The 20,171-nt window shown below is 38.4% G+C and overlaps 1 protein-coding gene across 1 annotated transcript in view; it reads left to right on the top strand.

Annotated features, from left to right (window-relative positions):
* The window catches only part of SYTL2 (synaptotagmin like 2), a 62,271-nt gene that overhangs the window by 41,360 nt on the left and 740 nt on the right, over positions 1–20,171 (top strand). The window contains exons 8-19 of the mRNA XM_040584087.1: positions 672–5,138; positions 6,602–6,703; positions 7,671–7,724; positions 8,971–9,018; positions 10,110–10,204; positions 13,801–13,920; positions 14,884–15,053; positions 15,672–15,774; positions 16,185–16,355; positions 17,531–17,609; positions 18,546–18,645; positions 19,395–19,600. Of these exons, the coding sequence (XP_040440021.1) occupies positions 672–5,138; positions 6,602–6,703; positions 7,671–7,724; positions 8,971–9,018; positions 10,110–10,204; positions 13,801–13,920; positions 14,884–15,053; positions 15,672–15,774; positions 16,185–16,355; positions 17,531–17,609; positions 18,546–18,645; positions 19,395–19,600 (5,715 nt within the window). The remainder of the gene's footprint in view (positions 1–671; positions 5,139–6,601; positions 6,704–7,670; positions 7,725–8,970; positions 9,019–10,109; positions 10,205–13,800; positions 13,921–14,883; positions 15,054–15,671; positions 15,775–16,184; positions 16,356–17,530; positions 17,610–18,545; positions 18,646–19,394; positions 19,601–20,171) is intronic.

Here is a 20,171-nt window from a genome sequence, read left to right on the forward strand (position 1 = left end):
TTCATTAACGTTTGAATCACTTGTATCTAAGAATTAAAAGCTAGGAAACAGAAATAGTAGGAATGTGCTACCTATTGCAGTATTAGAATATAAAAAAGATTATTTAGAATTTAATGCTTTAATGTAGTCAGTATTTCTAGACGTTCTGTTGGTATTCTTAAGAATTAACAATCAGACCAGAGTATGGATAGGCACCTTTATTGTGAATGATGAAAGTGAAGTGATGGCATTTGGATAAAATATCTGTCATAAGGCCTGCTAGATCTGTCTGCATAGGAACTAAAGCATTTTTGGTGTACCACTGTCAACTGTCCTTGGTAGTAATCCAGATGTGACCTGGGGATTTGCTCCTGGGACTAAACACAAATATGCTGGGCTGCCCCCTCTTCAGGGGACATTTAGCCATTCCCTTTAGAATGGGGATGACCAATCTTATCTGCTTACATCCTCAAAAGTAGTATGATTAATCTGCCAGTAGGATATCTCAGCGCAGGAATTATTTTTCACTTTATTGCCCACAGTATGGTTCCTTCCAGTAATAAAGACAGAGAATTCCTTTCTCTGCTAACAGTTAAAAAAAAAAAAGATATGAGAGGCTTTTCAAGATAGATCAAACATTTGTAGAGTCATGTGTCTGATTCCTAACTCAGATAAGTTTGTTTATGTTGTAGATGAACATCAGCTTTCTGCTAAGACAGAACCACATGAGATGTCCAATATCAATTCTACAAGTCTTCAACAAGGTAAGCCTGATCTTGTTGAGGAGCAAGATGCTAAAACCACTTTCAAGCCTGACAAACATGCAGATGAACTCACGAAAGTGGCTGATGAATCTGTATCAAAAGTTTTAGACTGGTTTAAAAGAAGTTCTGGTACCGAAGATAGGAAACATGTATCAGCTAAATCCCGAGGCAGGGAACCCAAAGAGGAAGTAGAGTTCTCAACCAGAACAACAGTTCTTCCTACAGAAGACAGTGGCCTTAGCACGGATGAAAAAATGGGAGTTACGGAAGAGTTACTGTTTGGAAGGATTAATCAACGGAACAGTATTTCACCTGCATCATTTATTTCAGAAGATACACAGCTGGTAAAAGAGAGGATGAAACCTAAGAAGGGGGAAGAGAATGAGGAACAAAATGACAAATCACTAACTGAATTTGACTGTACAAAAGCTGAAGAAAAAGAACGTGGACGAGAAATCAAGGAACAAAATATAAAATCGAATCTCTTGGAACATGAAGAACACAAGTTACCAGCTCAGAAATGTGAACTGGAGAAGGCAATACAAGAAAAAAGAAGAATAAGGGAGATCAGAGCATTCTGGGAGAGGGATAAAACTATCCCCAGTCATGGAGAGCAAGAAGTTAGTATCAATTCTAATGCATCAGGTGGCAGTACATTAAAGAGTCTTGGAGGAAGTGACAAAATAAAACCAGCTGCCATATACCTACCTAATGGACTGGGTGATCAAAGCAAGAATATGCTAAGTAGTGCTGAACTAAGTTGTGCAAGCCAGGCTTCAAGAAACAAACACCAAAACTCTTTTGAGTTTGGATCAGGCCATGCAGTTGGAAAGTCAAAAAGAACACTTCCACCTGATGAAGTTCACGTATATACAGAATTGCCAAAAGCCAGTAACTTGCAGTCAAGAGTTGGTGCCACTTCAGCTTCCCCAGAAAACAAAGAGAAAGAAATAGATGGGAAAGAAACACTTAAAGGAAAAGCTGCTGCTTGTTTCCGACAGAAGCCCAGCTTCCAGGTTTTGTCTTTAAAAGAAAAAATTAATGAGAAGCTGAAGAATCAAATTTCAGATCATTCACAGTTCCAGAGTTTGAGAAATTTCTGGGATACTGGGGTTAAGTTACAGAGTAGCATTGACAGCCGAGATGTTTCTTTGCCAGATAGTACCAGTCCAGTAACCTGTGAAAGAAAATCAAAGGAAGATAAAAAAAGCACAGATAATGCAAGCAAGCAAGAGTTAATTCAACAACAAACCCAAACATCTGAGAGAGAAAAAACACGGAAACTAGATTCTCTGGTATGTGAACTGCCTCTAGAATCTCCTACCCTGAATGGTCTGAACTTGACACACACACAAAATACAGACTTTATCCAGCCGGACAGAAAACCAGTTACGCCAAAACCACAGAAAAAGATGGGTCTTCCAGATCAAGAAGTTAAAGAATGTGTAGAAAAAAGTATAGTTTCATCAAAAGGACATCATGTTTCCCTGCAGTTGCTCCAATCACCTGATGATAAAGATGCTTCAAAGGAGTCAGCAGTAGATGATTGGCTATGTTTACCTGTAGAAAAAGTGGGGAACAAGACTACTCCATTAGATGTCAGTCTCCCTAAGGAAGAAGTTGCAGAGACCATGGATAAGGTTGTTCTACCTAAAGCTGAACTTGATGTATTTAAATTTGGCCTAAAGAAATTAGAAAAGGAAGCCTCTGAGACGTCATCTAGCTTGAACCTAAAAGAAAACATTTTGAAAGGGAAAGTTCTTCACTCAAATCAGTGCAAGGTCTTTGAAAGAACAGTAGAACAGAGCCATGACATTTCTCCTGCTGATAAAAAAGTAGGGAAGAGCACAGGAAAAGTGAATGTGCTATCGACAGATGAGCATGAAAACAAAAAAAGCCTCAGGGAACAGTTTAGGGAATTTGAAGGTTTCTGTCTACAGCATAAGGCAGCAGACAAAGATACTCTTGAGGGTTCCCAGAGGCCTCAAGCTGCTTTGCAGAACCTGCTTAGAGAAACATTTGCATCTCAACCTTCTGAATACAGAAGGGTGGGAATGCAAACATCTGATGTGAACAGTATGTCACAAACTAATTGTAGTGTAGAATTAACATGCCAAGAAGATACTAGTCAGCCTGAAGTGGTCAGTGAGACCATAGAAAAGTCTGTTGCCCCATCCAAGGTCAGCGGCTTGAGTTCTGCTGTAGAGAAGTTGCTGAAGGAGGCCTCAGAAACACCCCCTCCTGAACCAAAATGTACTGACAGCATGGTACAGAGGACTGCTGAGGTGCAAGTTATAAGCACAAACTATAAGCAAAATATAGAGTTGCTGCAGGAAGCTGGTGAGACCATAGAAAAGTCTGTTGCCCCATCCAAGGTCAGCGGCTTGAGTTCTGCTTTAGAGAAGTTGCTGAAGGAGGCCTCTGAGATGCCTCCTCCTAAACCCAAAGGTGCTGACAGCATGGAACAGAGGACTGCTGAGGTGCAAGTTACAAGCACAACCTATAAGCATGATGGAGAGTTGCTGCAGGAAGCTGGTGAGACCATAGAAAAGTCTGTTGCCCCATCCAAGGTCAGCGGCTTGAGTTCTGCTTTAGAGAAGTTGCTGAAGGAGGCCTCAGAAACACCACCTCCTGAACCCAAAGGTGCTGACAGCATGGAACAGAGGACTGCTGAGGTGCAAGTTATAAGCACAACCCATGAGCATGATAGAGAATTGCTGCAGGAAGCTGGTGAGACCATAGAAAAGTCTGTTGCCCCATCCAAGGTCAGCAGCTTGAGTTCTGCTTTAGAGAAGTTGCTGAAGGAGGCCTCTGAGATGCCTCCTCCTAAACTCAAAGGTGCTGATAGCATGGAACAGAGGACTGCTGAGGTGCAAGTTATAAGCACAAACTATAAGCATGATGGAGAGTTGCTGCAGGAAGCTGGTGAGACCATAGAAAAGTCTGTTGCCCCATCCAAGGTCAGCGGCTTGAGTTCTGCTTTAGAGAAGTTGCTGAAGGAGGCCTCAGAAACACCACCTCCTAAACCCAAAGGTGCTGACAGCATGGAACAGAGGACTGCTGAGGTGCAAGTTACAAGCACAAACTATAAGCATGATGGAGAGTTGCTGCAGGAAGCTGGTGAGACCATAGAAAAGTCTGTTGCCCCATCCAAGGTCAGCGGCTTGAGTTCTGCTTTAGAGAAGTTGCTGAAGGAGGCCTCAGAAACACCACCTCCTGAACCCAAAGGTGCTGACAGCATGGAACAGAGGACTGCTGAGGTGCAAGTTATAAGCACAACCCATGAGCATGATAGAGAATTGCTGCAGGAAGCTGGTGAGACCATAGAAAAGTCTGTTGCCCCATCCAAGGTCAGCAGCTTGAGTTCTGCTTTAGAGAAGTTGCTGAAGGAGGCCTCTGAGATGCCTCCTCCTAAACTCAAAGGTGCTGATAGCATGGTACAGAGGACTGCCGAGGTGCAAGTTATAAGCACAACCCATGAGCATGATAGAGAATTGCTGCAGGAAACTGGTGAGACCAGAGAAAGATCTGCACCATCCAAGGCTGAATATAGAGTATTTGATGTTAATTTGCAGAAACTACCAAAAGAGGTCTCTGAAACATCAGCTTCTGTGCTGGAAAATATGGATAAGAAAATGCAAAGTAAAATGCAGATGAGTCTAAGTGTGCATGCTCTGCATCAAGACAGAGATCATCCTCAAGAAATACAAGAAAAAATAGAAAAAAATTATGTTTCAAACGCTGTAAAATTCAATGAATTCAATAGTTCTTTAGAAAAACTTATTCAAGATGCATCTGAAGGTCCATGTCCAGTATCCAGAGAGTTACATCAATGGGAAAAGTTTGGGGATCATATGTTTCCATCACAAAAAGAGACTACATTCATGACACTGTTACAGCCACATAGTCCTTTAAGAAGGTATCATACACGGATGAAGATAACTGTCAAAGGGGGAGCTCCAGAACAAAACATCAAAGCTTCAGTAAATGATCTTGCAGTAAATGAAACTGAGGGTTCTGATCTACCTGAAAGAAATGGAGGTATTAATAAAATAGAGAAGAGAAACATGGCTCCAGCTGATCTTCCTCCCTTGGAAGGAGAGGTCAATATGACTGCAGTCAAGCCATTCAAGATAAATGAGAAAGGAAGGAGAGACGGAAGCACATCCTTGGATACCTCTGAAAAGCATTCAGAATTTAAAGCACTGTTGAAATTGAGAAGAGCAAGCACACCACTAAAAGATGAGAGCAGCTCCTCCCAGCCTGAAGGAGCTCAAATCTGCCTAATGTCTCAGCATGAGGAAAATGATGAAGAGGAAGGGGTCGGCTCAAATTTGGGATCCGGTTTTTCAGATGAAAACTCTGATTCCCACTGTGGAACCAGAAGTTCAACTTGTGAGCTGTCTGATTTCTAAAATTCATGGTCCTGGGTTGTTAAACATGGCTCCAATTATTTTTTTTAGTAGCTAATTTAAAATATTTTAAATGAAAGTCTGTATGATACTTAATTGAATGCTTCAGATATTTGGCAAGGATGGGAAGAAATAATTAAATCCTTTAATTGGAAAGTGTTTGACAAATGCATACTACATTTGGGTAAGCCTTTTTGGTAAGGGGAGTTTAGCAGTTTGGATCAATCACATCAGTCTTCATGATTTAACCCTTTTCTTCCTCCCCTGTGACATTGTCTTCAAATTAATAATATTAACATTCAATATCTGATATTTCTTTTAATTATACTGGATTAAAAAAGGAAAAAAAAATTCAGTGGCTGACTGAGTTCATTCTTTAGTTTGACCAGCTAGTCTTCAAAGGTAAATACCAGTGGAATGGCTGGATGTGGAGATATTAATTCATACCAATACTCTGTGCTATTCCACTTAGCACTGCTGCCTGTTGCACTAGCGAGTGGCCATATACATTATCTGTTTAGTAGAATTCTTATTATTTGATTGAATGCCAGCTCTAGCAAATAGTGTGTGGTAGTCATCAAAGAGCTTAAGGTAGAGGAGATAATTTCATCTTTTTAATCTCATGCTGAGAGACTGAGAATTTTTTTTTTTTTCACGTGGAGGATCTGAGAAATATGTGAAGTTTACCGGGCCTGCCACTGTACTCTTGAGCCCGTTTTGAAAGTGAGATTCCAATAGAAGTCAGTGAAAACTCAAGACAAATAAGGAAAAATGAAACATAATTTGCTTTTACCCATAATTACAGGCAGCAACACTGTAAGGCCTGGTTGGTTGGCTGATGGGGCAGAAGGTGAGGTAGGGAGGAGAGAGGGTCTTAAAGGATTCTGAAGGAGCTAGGAGTGTCTTGATTCTGCCCTTAGAGACAATTGTGTAACGTCAGCGATCCAAATACCTCCACAGCTGGGTGGTTTTGTGGTTGTTTCTCAAGTATTGAAACAAAGTGTCTTTCACTGAGGAGAAAATATTACAGACAAATTTGCACAGAGGGAAAAACTAAAGCTATGAACTTTTTTGTGCTGATACATAACAAGTTGATGACAAAATGGCTAATGTCTGAGTTTATCTGATATTTTTTTAGACAATTAAGTGCCATAATTGCCCCAAACTGTTACTAGTCAGTACAGGCAGATACCTACACAGGGCAAACCAACTAACCTGTCTCTCTCTACTGATGGCTGAAAGAATTTAGAGAGAGCAAATGGACACATAAAATTAGACATTTATTTTGTTTATTTTGGATTTCTTTTTGTATTTTCATTGAATGTTCACTGTCTTTGCTAACAGTCAAAATAGATTCTCATAAGAAACCCATGGTTGGGTTTTCAGTGACTTGCTTAAAATGGCATGTCTGTATGTGCAGTGTTCATGTGTTTTGTCTCGTAACAGGTTCAGAAGAAGAAATAAACCCTGTTTTGATGGCTTTGAAAAGGAGTGCAGATAGGAAAATGCCTTCCAAAAGTCTAGAGGACATTCCATCAGCCACCTCAAGTGAGCACAAAGCTTGCATGTGTCTCCCATGATCTGCAGTTTGGCTTAAAATGTTCATGCTGATCTTTGTAACAGCTTTGCCAAGTAGTGGTTTTGTCTTTGTTTCTCAATAAGCTGTATGGAGACTGTGCTATAGAACTATGTTCTCTTCTCATACAGTGTAGTTCTCAGTTCTTTGTGTTAATTTTTGAAACAACACTAGTCTATGAAGCAGACATCTTCCAAAAACGCACTGCATTGAACAGTGATGAACTGTTTTTTGGATAGTTTTTCAATAGTGGAAGTATTGGCAACTATCCAAATTGGTAATGAGCGACAACTGCCACTGTTGCTGGCTTGCTTGGGTCAAATTAGTAGGCAGTGGAAGTATAACAAAATCATCTTAGTCTAGTAGAGTTTCACCTGTGTTTCCTGCAGTTATTATACCAAAGTCACTTCAAGAGAGTACAGTGAGACAAGATTGTACTTAAAATTAATTCCTGACTTCCCTTTGTAGCCTTCTAGGAATTCTTACAAATTATTACTCCTGTTTCCTTTCATGCTGCCTCCGAGTGTTTTCATACTTATCTCATGTCTAATGGGGAAGACACAAACTTACATTTGTAAACTGAAGCGTGGAGGTGTAGATTTTGAAAGATGTTGGCTATTGTTGGCAAATTACTCTTCAGATACTAATCATGCTATTGCTTGCTTCTAACTGGTTTCTAGGTTTTAGGTATGTACTAACATTGATCGTTGCAACAGTACAGTGATAGAAACTGTCAACATGAAACTGCTGCTTGGACGTAGGCTTGAAGTAGTGTGTGAAGTAGAAAGCATCTCTTGAATTTAACTGTTCCCATGGCTCTGACGGTTCGTTGGGGTTTTTTGTCCTCATTACTCTTAATTCTGTGACTACCATCTGCCATCCATTTTAGCTTACTGACCAGCAAAATTTCTAACTATGTGTTACTTTTTTTCTGTGCAGATACAGGAAAAATAAATAATCCAAAGGAAGAATTAGCTCTTAGTGCTGAAGATGGTAAATATATTTTGTATCTGCATGGAAGTTTGTTGTTTTTTCAATGTCTTCTATTTGCTAGGGAAGGATTATATTATAATTTTTTTTAAGCCAAGATTTGTATTGCACTTTTGATTAACATCAGCATGACATAATGCTTTTGTAGAATTCTGTTGTGTTGTTTTATTCTTAAGGAATATACTTATGTTATGTCTTGCTATATCTGTAGAAACTCTGTGCCACCTACCAGTGTATTATTTTGGCCTTTGGTCATTCAACCTATGAAAGTTGCTGAAATCATTGAGAGCTTTGAACATTAGCTCAGTTGAAAGACTTGTCCTAAGTAAATATTGAATTTGTCTGTTCATCTGTTCTGTTATAAGATGCAAGATGACTTTGGCTAGTGCAAAACACCCTTCAGAACAGCTCAGCTGGAAAGGAACCTCTCTTATAATCCCTGTCTCAATCAGCAAAGTAGAATTACTCTAAGCAGTAGGTGAACTGCGATATCAGCTACTGCTGATATCATCTATCCATTAGTATGTTACAGGTGCCTTACTGTTAAATTTTTCTGTATACCTTTAGAAATTCCAAATCTAGGCAAAATGAAAGCAAATCTGTTCTAAGAACATGTCAAGATGAACACAATAGAAAACCACTGAATAACATTGAATATGGTATAATGTAACACAATTCTTTATTAACTGCATTGGAGCACTACAGTTTTAAAAAGCAGTTGTGCACAGTTGCATTTATTGTCATATTTTAGATGCTTTAAAGCATCTTGCTTGTTAGTGGCCTATAGTATAGATAGGATGATAGTAGCATAATAGTATGGGTGCAGTGTCCAGTAAATTAACAAGACTTAAGTACCGTACTGCACTTTGCTTTCAAAGGAAGGCCCTACTGAAAGCATGTTTTACATTCAATATGGAATGTGTAGACATCTATCTGAAAATGGTGGAGGTTTTTTGAGTTAAACTTATTGAGTGAAGTTTGAAAAAATGACAAACAGCCAAACTGATAGCTGTACAGACAGAATAAGGCAAGTTCTCTTGAAAATCTTATTGCTTTGCTTAGCTTGTACACTCACATTACCTTTGTTGTGATCCAGCTCCTCAAAGGAGGACAATGATGCAAAACACAGAAACATATGGGGTCTGGGGAAGTAAAAAACTTCCCACATATAAAATATATTGAAGCTATTTATAACATTGCAAAGCTGTTTGTGCTACTGAGTGACTGTTGCCAATATTACACTGAGCAGGTCCAAAACCTGATCAGCATCAAGAGAGGAATGAAAATGCAGCAGGAAGTGAGTAACAGCATTCTTCCAATAGACAATGGAGAGACTCCTCCACTGATATTTAAACTAATACATTAAAAATCCTTTTTTATTTAACAGCTAACAAGTTCTACATCTGCACTAGGTACTTGCTCAATGGGGAAACTGCATGTAACTGCATACTGACAATAACTGATACTGGTGATCATTATTTGAGCTTCAACAGCAAAAGCTTTGCAAAAGCTTAACTCACAGCTTGCAAACAATCCCATGGTGTGTGCAGTGTTTCATTTTATGCAATAGATACATGCCCCTGTAGCCGGCTGTTTGTTGCCAAATTATCTATCATGTGATATTCAGTATTGGTGCATTTCACAAGGTGTACCCAGTCCAAAGATATAGAGCTTTAGTGCATTATTAAATGTAAGTGGGGTTAGAGCATGAAAAATTCTGAGAATTGTGGGCATACAGCAAACTGAATTTTTGCAAGGCTACTTCGTGCAATTAAGCTTTGTACAGTGAAAGAGCATAGAAGTGATCTTCAGTAGAGGTATACAAAAGTTTAAGAGATAGGCTGCAAAAAAATGCATCGTTACTGAGATATCCATCTTATAATGTACTATGAACACTTGAAACTTCCTTGTTAGGTCTAAAAATTGCATGATTTAAGCAAATGTTCTTATTGCAGTTAATTAAACTGAGCAAATAAAAGAACAGTGTTTGGCTTGTACATGGTATGGTTTAGTGCGTGAGTACATTTGTCCTTGTTCTAGGAAGAAAATCTAGAAGGTAAACTGAAAATGTTTTCTTCGTCATGTTTCATCAGAATTTGCTTGCAGCACCCAGGCTTGCACATCATGTCAATCAATGTAAACGCTTCTGCTCCTGCCAAAGTTCTTTGGTCAGTGTTATAGGAGATGTCAAAGTAGATTCTTCTTCTTAATGAGAGCTTCTCTGGGTCCTATGGGAGGTGTGTGTGTAAATCTTGCATCGAAGCTGTAAACTGGTTGTGCATGTGCATGTATTTCATCTGAAGTTGTTTGTTTCTAACCATGTCCTGTTACGGAATAATTTTGATGTACAAATGTATTTTTGAAGCCTTTTGAATTGCTGCTCTTTAGTTTCCACAGTGCCTTCACAGCCTGATAAGCTGTTTTCCAATCCTGAAAAACTCAAAGGACTGAGCAAGTCAGTACCATCATTCCTACAGGAAGAGGCAAGTTCCACCTCTGCAATACTGTAACTAAAACTTTTGTGTACTTTTGTTTTGCATTTGTCAAGTAGTGCTCTCCAGGGTCTGCCATGTCAGTTTGCTGTTGGATGATGGCATGGAGTTGAGCTTGTGACGTAATGATCACAAGATGATCCCAAACAACCTGTGGCTAATTAACATTTCAAAAGCTTTGGTCCAGTAACCAGACGTTTATTCTTACTGTACAGCTCAACGTACAGAGCATGTTTTATCTAGGAGATTGAAGTGCAATGAATGCTTGCTGTTATTCCCAAAGGCGATCTCTCTCCTTAAACTAACAGGTCTGCCACCCTGCCCCCTTCAGAACATAATTATGTGCATACATTTTTCTTCACAGCCTAAAATCTAAAATGAGTGTGTAAGACCGTAAGAAAGTCACCATCTGGTAACACTTCTCACAGGGGTATTAGCTTGGTGGTGTTCTTAGGGATGTAGGTTCAGGTACCAGGCTGCTAACTCTGTGTAAGTGAAATTTCAGAATTTCCAAGAACATACTGTGCTGGTAATAATTATAATTATCATTGTGGGGGCCATGGAATAAGCTCTGAAGCCATAGTCAAATCTCTTAAAATGACACTGAAGTCTGATAAATGATTTGAATTGCCTGGTTTTATGACTCCCCAAACAGACAGTAAAAAAAAAGTGGAGACTGTTAAGACCAAGCACGAACCTCTGCCATAAATGCCTAAAAGAGGTAGCTCCATTGGTCACAGGGAACAGAAAGCCCTGGAGAATAGGAAATACCTCATCATTGTTGAACTTGGATAACACCACAGATTCTTTCTTTTCTGGTTTGGTTTTTTTTTTTTTTTTGAGTGCCATAGCATGAATGTGAATTTGTATGGCAAATGTACATCCAAAACTCCTCCTCCCCTAAGCTGTTAGCATGTGGTGGTACAAACACCCCAGCCCTGACAATGAGGATATGTATTAGTAGACACAGTCTTAAATGGGACATAGGAATCTGGGGCATAGATACCACAGAAATACCTGCATCTATACTGTAAAATGAAGAATTGCTGCTTATCCCAGCCCTTCCCATTATAACTGCAGCATAAGCTTCAATATTTTGGATCATTTTTCTAAAAACATGTCTAAAAGGACTGAAGGGTCAGAATCAGGAATATGCTGTGCCCTGACTTACCCTACACCCTCCTAAAGTCTAAAATAACCAAAATGTGGTGATACAGGTTTGATTAATCCTACCGTAAGTGCAGAACTTAAAACCATTCAGTGTCTATGAATTACACCTCTTCAGTTAAAGATCTCTAAAATTACACTGTCCTAATGTCCCTTCTGCTGAGAAGAATGCACAGAAAGCTTTTCTAAGACTGTTAACATTGCACCAGGGATGGATCAAAAGATTAGCATTTCAAAGCATTAGTGGTGGCATAATAAACAAGTCTGAAATTAGTATCTGGGCATCTAAAAACAACCAGTTCCAGCCTCTGTAAGAAGCCGTTAACAAGCTTACTCATGCAAGTTCTGAATGAAACAGTCTGACAAATACTTGAAAGCTAAAGGATTATATGTAATCAATCTGGTCACAGCAGAAGGGGCTTGGGGATAGTTCATGTTGATATTCCAAGAAATTGTCAGCACCCAAATCTCTTTATTCTGTCCCCCAAATGTATTTTTGTAAATTGTCATTAGTCCCAATAGTGTCTTAAGTTACCAAGCTCACAGCACAGGATGTATTACATGACATACGAATGCATGCACACACACATATATATGTGTATATATATGCAAAAAATAGTGTATATCTATAAAAATACAGTGTGTGTGTATATATATATATACACACCATGTGCTGATTCTGGAGTTTATCATTACCGAAGTACCATCTGGCCAACACGAAGCAGGAAACTAATGAATGGGTAACATAAATCTGGTAGAAATAACAGGTTAAAAATAAGCTTTGTAGATACAATGTAGTCAAATAGTATTAACACTCATTTCTATGTGCTAGTTCAGTTCTGGAATTATTTTAAAATAATGAATTCTGATAATATCATGCTTTCTAATTAAAGAAGAAATACAAAGAAATGTCTTAAGTACCATTGTCTTTTCCTTCTGCTTAAAAGAGATACCAGCCTAACAAATTGAGGGTTCTCTATTTGTAAATAGTAACAATATCCTTATTTAACATTTGGAATTAACTTCAAAATAAAAATCAATAAAAAAGAAAATGTGTAACATGTTCTGGAGGCATGTAGTCACCCCAGTGCTTAATAATTCCTTGTCTCTGAACTTCCAGACATTCCACAAACTTTCATGAGAAGAGCTTTGACTGTTCCCAGCCAGAGAGCAGGCTCTGAGTAAATTAACAACAGGGCTGAAAGTAAGCAGAGCTGGGCTTAGTCCTGTATCTCTTCTGCCGACGCGCTGTGTGGACAGCAGCTAAAACGGTCTTAGGGAAGCCATATAACCTTCCTCTGTAAGAGGGCTCAGGATTTTCCTGTCTTTCAAAGAGTCCATGTTTCCGGACTGATTATCCACACTGCTCAACCGTAACTTCACTCCCCGGATTTATTTGGACAGTCCCAAATAGTGCTCACCAAAACGGGTTTTCTCTCAAGGAGCCTTGCCCTAGGTAGGATGGACATTAGTCAGTCCATACCTTTTGGCCTGCTTTTGCTTAGCAGTATGGACACAGCCAGATAAGCCACAATCAATGAATCTTTATAAAGACTTATTCAAAATGCTTATATTATAGATATTTGTTTCTATAAATATTAATTTTCTTTATGTGTATAGAAATTGATTACTAATCTGGCATCTCTTAGTAGATCTGTGGCAACAGTTCAAAACTGTATAGAGGAGGGGGGAAGTCTTGTAAATTATTCACAGGTGAAATACAACAGGGGGATGATGCTTTCTGTAACAGCTTGCATAGGAAGATGCCAAAGCACACAAGGGAAGTAAAGCATTGATACTTTAGCACCATGATAGCATTGAGACAGAACAGGGTTGTAAGCACGTAACCTGATAATGACCAAGTAAACCAAAACTGCAGTTCCCTGATGGAAAGCTTGCCCTCTTGCAAGAAAGGCTTTTTGCAAAAGCCATTCACTATATCCAGTGCTGTTCTACTGTGCATGTTACCCTCCACCTAGCTGCCCTCAAGACAGAGGGCACAGAACTGATAGTATTTGCTGTGTAACAGAAAGGGACTGGTAAGAAACCTGAGCATGATCACTTGCATAAGTTTATGTGTGTGATAGTGAAGTAGGGAAGTTGAGTTTAATTGTACCAATAAAGTTAACTTTGTACTTCTTCATTCCTATTTGAGATTTAAAACCAAAAAACAAACCTGGTTGCATTATTGCTTGAAAAAAATTTCAGTGTAGGCTTTCCATCGGAAAAATTCCGTTTCAACTTTTTTTTAAGCACATGACCTAATTTGAGAAATATTAATTACTCATGTTGCACTACAAAGGGATTAAAATTCAGGTTTTCACTGAGTCTGTCTGCATTAAAATTCTGTTTGTTTCTTTTTTTTAATGTTCCTTGTGACTAGAGCCTACACAGACTTTCTTTCTGTGATGTTTTTGTAGAGCGATGACAGAGAGACAGATACAACATCAGAAAGCAGTTATTCCTTTGGCAGAATCAAGAAGAGTCCCAGCTCTCTAACCAATCTTAGTGGCTCTTCTGGCATGGCCTCCTTATCCTCTGTATGTAAACCAAAGCCTTGTTTTAACGGCACTTTGCTTTTGCTAATCTCTTCAGTGTTGTTTTGCATCCCTTCTTATTCCTCTTATCTTTCTTCCCTTCGCATCTCCATGTCCATCCTTCCCTCTGTTACGTGAACCCTTGCATGGAATTGCCTGAAACAAATAAGTAAAATCAGTTTTACTTTTTTGTTGTCTAGTAATATATAGGAGCCTGTTTGGGACTCCACTGTGCAGCGTACTCAATAAACACTGAACAAAGAGAGGCTTTTACCCTAAGAGCGTACGTTTGTAGCTGAAAGTGAGGAACAATTTACATAGAACAAACATTTCAAAAAGGAGAAAGGGGAAAGAAATAAGTGAAAGCAAGAGAGAGTATTGGTATGTGGGATGCATAATGAAGTCGGTGAACTAGCTAATCAAGTCATTAGCTTGTGGACTTTATGGGGAAAAGTAGTATTTTGGGGAATGATACATTAAAAAAAATTTTACATCCTTCTCTTTCTTATATGTAGTGTTTAATTTTCAGTGTTTTATTTAGGTATATAATTAAGCCATTTAGGCTTTGTCACTAATCTTTTTGTCAGTATTTGCAGAAGGCCTGTCTTAAACTCTTAGGCTCTGCTTTCTGCAAGGAAGATCAGCTGAAGAGATATTTCAAGTATCTGATCACAGGCAATCTCCAGATTGGCAGCATCCTATCACTTTGTTTCCTCTGTCTCAATGCGATGCACTTTCAAATTTTTTTGGTGTAAAACTTGGCCTAACACCTTTGATTTATAAACAACTTCCAATCTGCTTCCTGAGAAGCTTGTATAAAAGCGTCCATTACGTTTCATTATTACATCTAAAGGGACACAGTTGATTTCTTTGCTGTCTGAATTCTGAGTATAAATTCTCCTCTAATCTTGAAGTATCTGATGAAATGCAAAGCCTGGAAATTTTTACTCCTCTTCTATGATACAGGTGAGCGGAAGCCTAATGAGCATCTATAGTGCAGACTTTGGCAACGTTGATGTGAAGGGGAACATTCAGTTTGCTATTGATTATGTAGAACAGCTGAATGAGCTCCACATTTTTATTTGCCAGTGTAAAGACTTGGCAATGGCAGATGTTAAGCGACAGCGTTCAGACCCGTAAGTACAGAGAATATATTTTATTTCCTAATGGAAGCTTTTCTTATAACATGAAAAAGAAAAGAGATTGGAAAAATTGCTATAACTTGTTGGAGTAAACAACCCAATAAATAAATGAACAGTCTTTACGTGGTTTTCCACTCTGAACTGAATACAGAATTGCCACTATAAATTGGTACATGTATTAACATGGGAAGCTCAAACTTTTAAGAACACAAAATTCTCTTTTAAAATTCAGCTTTCCAGATGGTAAATCATGCTTTAGTCTTCAATAGGATTAGAGCCTATAAATATGATATGTAAGCATACTATATTAATTAAAGATATAAATAATAATTTAAAAAATTCAATTAAATAATTAAATATTCTGTATTTTTATGTGTTGAAGAGGTATTTCAACAGACTTCCCCCAGGTAGAAGGATGTTAATGCCCTACTTCAGAAACTGTTGTTATATTTCACCACTGTTGTTCCATTTCTTAATCATAACAAGCTGAACAACATAATGGCTAGTTAAGTGCATTTCTTCTACTTTATAAGCAAACACTTGTGTATTTTAGAAGGGGAAGTTGGAAAGGATTGTGTTTCTGCTCCTCTAACAAGCCTGTCTAAATTTTAGGTATGTAAAGACGTACCTGCTTCCAGAGAAATACAAGCTGGGCAAACGGAAGACCTCTGTCAAAAAGAAAACCTTTAATCCAGTCTATAATGAAATACTGCGGGTATTTATCAAACTGTTACTGGATATGAAATACTGCATGCATGAAGTATGAGGAACCTGAACTTTTAGGCACAGGTCTAACATCTCTTTTGAGAGCATCTAAGATGAGATGTATTGCTCTAGAAGTACCTATGTCCTTCCATTGATAGGTTAACTCTACAGTGTACTCTGGATACAGCATTGAGAACACTCGCTGTTGTATGCTTCTTGCAAACAAACATACGCTAATTATGAGTTTAAGATGCTGGAAGTAGAGTAAAGGATGAAGAGAGTTTTGTTCTGAAATGAAGTGAGCAGTTATGGTTGTATGAAGCCAGATGTGTTTTTCCTAACCCTGTCACTTTCAGACACAGCACTGATAAAAGTCCAGCTTGTTTTAATTATTCTTTTTTTGTTTCTTCCTCCTGGCAGTATAAAATTGAGAAGGATCTTCTAAAGAACCAAAGTCTTAATATCTCTGTCTGGCACAATGATACGTTTGGGAGGAATAGCTTCCTTGGTGAAGTGGAGCTGGATTTAGGAACTTGGGACTGGAATGATAAATCCAACAAGCAGATCAACTGGTTTCCACTCAAGCCAAGGGTAGGTTAATAAGGCTGGGTTAGCTATTTTGTGTTTTCCACTGTGTAAGTGCAAAACCAAGTCATTATTTATATAGGCCGGATCTTGTGTGCTCTGTGGTTTTTGTGTTGTTATAATCATAAATACCTCTTTACTGGTAAATGGAACATACAGTTCTAAGGTTTCTGCTAGTCTAGTGTAGGTAGCTATTACAGTAGGAAAAACTTCTCATAGTCTAAATAATAGGAATTTCAAGGTATTTTTCACTTAAATCATGTTGCTGCAAACAGATACTTGAAGGCAATTCTTCCCTGAATATGTAGTAAAGTTCCTGAGAATAGGGAGCAAGTGCAGCAACATTTTAACATCAGATGCAAGAATGACTTCCATGTCTGTGTGCCTCTTGTTTGTTACCGAGTTTCAGCCAACATCTAAACTTTTAGCTAAGCCACTGCCAGAAGTTCTGGTTTCTTTTGTTGTTTTGCTCCTTTTCTTTTTTTTTTTTTCCTTCCCCTTGGATTTACTTCATTAATTCATTCCAAAATTAACTAATCCAAAGTTTAATAAGTTGTAGAAAAAAACAGGAATGTCATGGTAGTCTTTAGCACTGTAGTTTCATTTTAAAACTGCTCTGGGTAGGGAAATGTAACCAGGATAACAGTTGTCGTGTTCCATCTACAGGTGGTCCATGACTCTTTATGAAGAAGTGACATATTCTTGTGCCTTTCTGAAAGATAATTGGTTTTGAAGTTGATTTTTAGATTGCATTAAATGAGACAAATCATTCCTACAGAAATTTGTTTTATAAAAGCACACTTTCTGTTGCACAAAGAAGTAGTGTCCTGACTGAAAGAGCACATGTTCTAGTGTTAAATAAGTGCGTAACAGTGGAAAAGATGCACCCTCAAAGCCTTTTGGCCTCTCCTGGTCTTGTTTTTTGTTTTAGTGGAAGAGCTGTGTATTTGAGGCACTGTGAAGTGGTTAAACATGCCCTAAAATCTCTCATGTCCTGTAAACAGAGGGAAGATTAATGGCTAAGGAAACAAGAGAAAAAAGTTGCCTCATGTGAAAGTCAAGCTTGTTCTAGTGGAAAATTTTGTATAGTAAAGTCTGTGCGTGAACTGCAAGGTTTGAGTTTTGGTTTTTTTTGTTTTGATTTTGTTGTGTGTGGTGTTTTTTTTTTTTTTTAATTTCAGACTTCAACAATGGCTTTTAAACTAGAAAACAGAGGGGAGATGAAACTAGCCCTCCAGTATGTCCCACACCCTGTTGGAGGTATGCATTGCTTCTTTGGGCTTGTCAGGCCTTTGAGGTTTTTGTTCTATTTTTGGTGGGTTTCTTTTGGTGTTTTTTTTAAAGCTGTTTGATGTTTTTCACCCAATTCAGACATCTTGTTTTAACAAAAAAGTAAAACTTTTTTTTTTTTTCCCCTAGAGGATTACGTCACCCTGGTCATGAATTCAGTTTAGGATCCAAAGATCACTTTAGGACTTTTTGTTGCTTTTGATCTTACTACAGAAGAAATCACCTCACTGTTAAAATTTTAGATTTGTAATGCAGTCCGTATGTGTAACAAAATTCTGTTTTCGCACTAATAAATTTAGAGACTCTAAATCAGCAGGCAGGTGCTGTAATCTGCTAAATAAACAATGACAACAAACTAAATTCAAGCAATATTAGAAGTAGAAAATGGCAATAAGTATTTAGAATGCAGCAATTTATAGAATAATTATATCTTATTATAGATCTGTTTGGTTTAATCTTGTCTGGCAATTGGTAACTGGCTGATCTGAGAGTGAAGCCAGGTCAGGTCTTTAATCCAGCCAGTCAGTCAATAAGAATTAAATACATTAAGAGCACAAAGGCGCTTACTTGAAAGTACAAGTGGCGATAAATACTATCATCACATAGACTGAAGACAAGCTGATCTCTTTATCTAGGAGGCTTGGAAAGAGAAGACCAGTAGTGCGTATTTGTTTACTTGTAACAGAACAAATGTCACGGTAGGAATACAGACATGAGGTGATCTTGCAGTACTTTGATGGGATGAAGACTGCAGCTTCTAGAGAGGAATGTTGAATGAAGATGTGAGATAATGAGAGTCTAGTCTGAGTACCATCTCTAGAGATGGGCAGGAACTGCTACATCATAGTAGTTACCTTTAAAAGGGATCTACAAGGCTTAGGCAGATGTTTTGTTTTATTTCTACAGGAAAGAAGTGTCTATCTACTGGTGAGGTCCACATCTGGGTGAAGGAATGCCATGACCTTCCCCTTCTGAGAGGCAACAGGCTCAACTCTTTTATTAAGTGGTAAGAACTGAAGTCACCAAACATGGTGGCCTAATAACGCTACTGTTGTGCTTTCTAATCTTATCTTCATTTTTTTTTCTACTTTCAAATAAAAAAACACCTAATTGTGTTCTGATTCTCCTTTATTGTAATGTAAATTGTCCTGCAGGGCTTACAGCTTCAAGATGCTAAGTATATATCACCAGCTAAAATTTCCACAGGGAGGACTTCCAGTGTAATCACTGCTCTTTTTATCTTGTCTGCTCAGTTGCTTGGTGGAAGGGCTAGTCAAAATTGTGCCTGCTTTTATTTGCATTTAAACAAAGCGTGTTTGTGCAAGAGTATGGTTTAGCTTAGCAAATCATGGGAGGAGACAGAAGGCAGCACAGTTGTATTTTATTCTCCTTCCTTTCCACATACAGATTTAAAATGTAAAGAGACAAAAATAACAAGATGGTTGGGAAATCTGTGTCAGCAACAAAAGGGTTTCAGCGCCATTACTGATCATACAGCAAATAAACTCATTGTGCCTCTTCCCCACCTGACTTTGCCTTCCCTTCCACCCTCTGAAGCTCAAGGGTGGGTACACGCTGCCGGTGTTTCTTGGAAGGGACTGAGAATATGACCTTTGACTTCACGATAAAGCATCTTATCCTCAGCCATATTCTAACATGCAAAGAACAGTGTTAATCAGTAGTTTTTGTCTATTCAGTATGTTTAATGCAGGCCATGCTGTGCAAGTGCAAACTGACACCACTTTCTTTTTGAAGTACCATTCTTCCAGATACTAGCAGAAAAAGTCGACAGAAAACAAGAACAGTGACAAAAACGACAAACCCAATATTCAACCACACCATGGTCTACGATGGCTTTAGGCCGGAAGATTTGAAAGAAGCCTGTGTAGAGCTCACAGTCTGGGATCACAACAAACTAGCCAACCACTTTCTGGGAGGTCTCAGGATAGGCCTTGGAACAGGTACTGGAATATTAACACAATAATCCTTAATTTACAAAATACAGTATTTCCTTTTTTCCTTTTCTATTTCTTTTCTTTTTGTAAAGATCACTGAACAGCCTTTCAGTTACTTATTTACTAAAGCGTTTCATTCAGTAACTTACCTATTCTTCAGCACAGAAGAAATGTAAATAGTAGTGTTGTGAGGGTTAGGATATTAGAAATAAACTTTTGTCTGGCCATACATTGTATCTGGTACTGTTTGAAGTACAAGAATATGCTATTCCTGCACCCAAAATGTTGATAACATCTTACCTACTTATTGCATGCGTAAGTTTGTATGTGGTAGAAAGACAGGGTTGGGGAGCTTAAAGGATGGATCAGGAATGCATTATAAGATTTGAAGACATTGGATAGGAAAACTTAAAAGTGCAAACAAGTATTTAGGATAAGGGTAGTATAAGATGTGCAGGTGGAAGAATTGTATGCTTTCCCTTTCGTTGTCCCCTGAGGGCCTGAGGGGAAGATGTGTTTGGAGTCTTTTCAAGCAAATCTAAGGAAAAATTACTTGTCCCAAATTAATTTCTTGCAC

Source organism: Falco naumanni, chromosome 2, assembly GCF_017639655.2.
Source record: "Falco naumanni isolate bFalNau1 chromosome 2, bFalNau1.pat, whole genome shotgun sequence".
Taxonomy (NCBI): Eukaryota; Metazoa; Chordata; class Aves; order Falconiformes; family Falconidae; genus Falco; species Falco naumanni.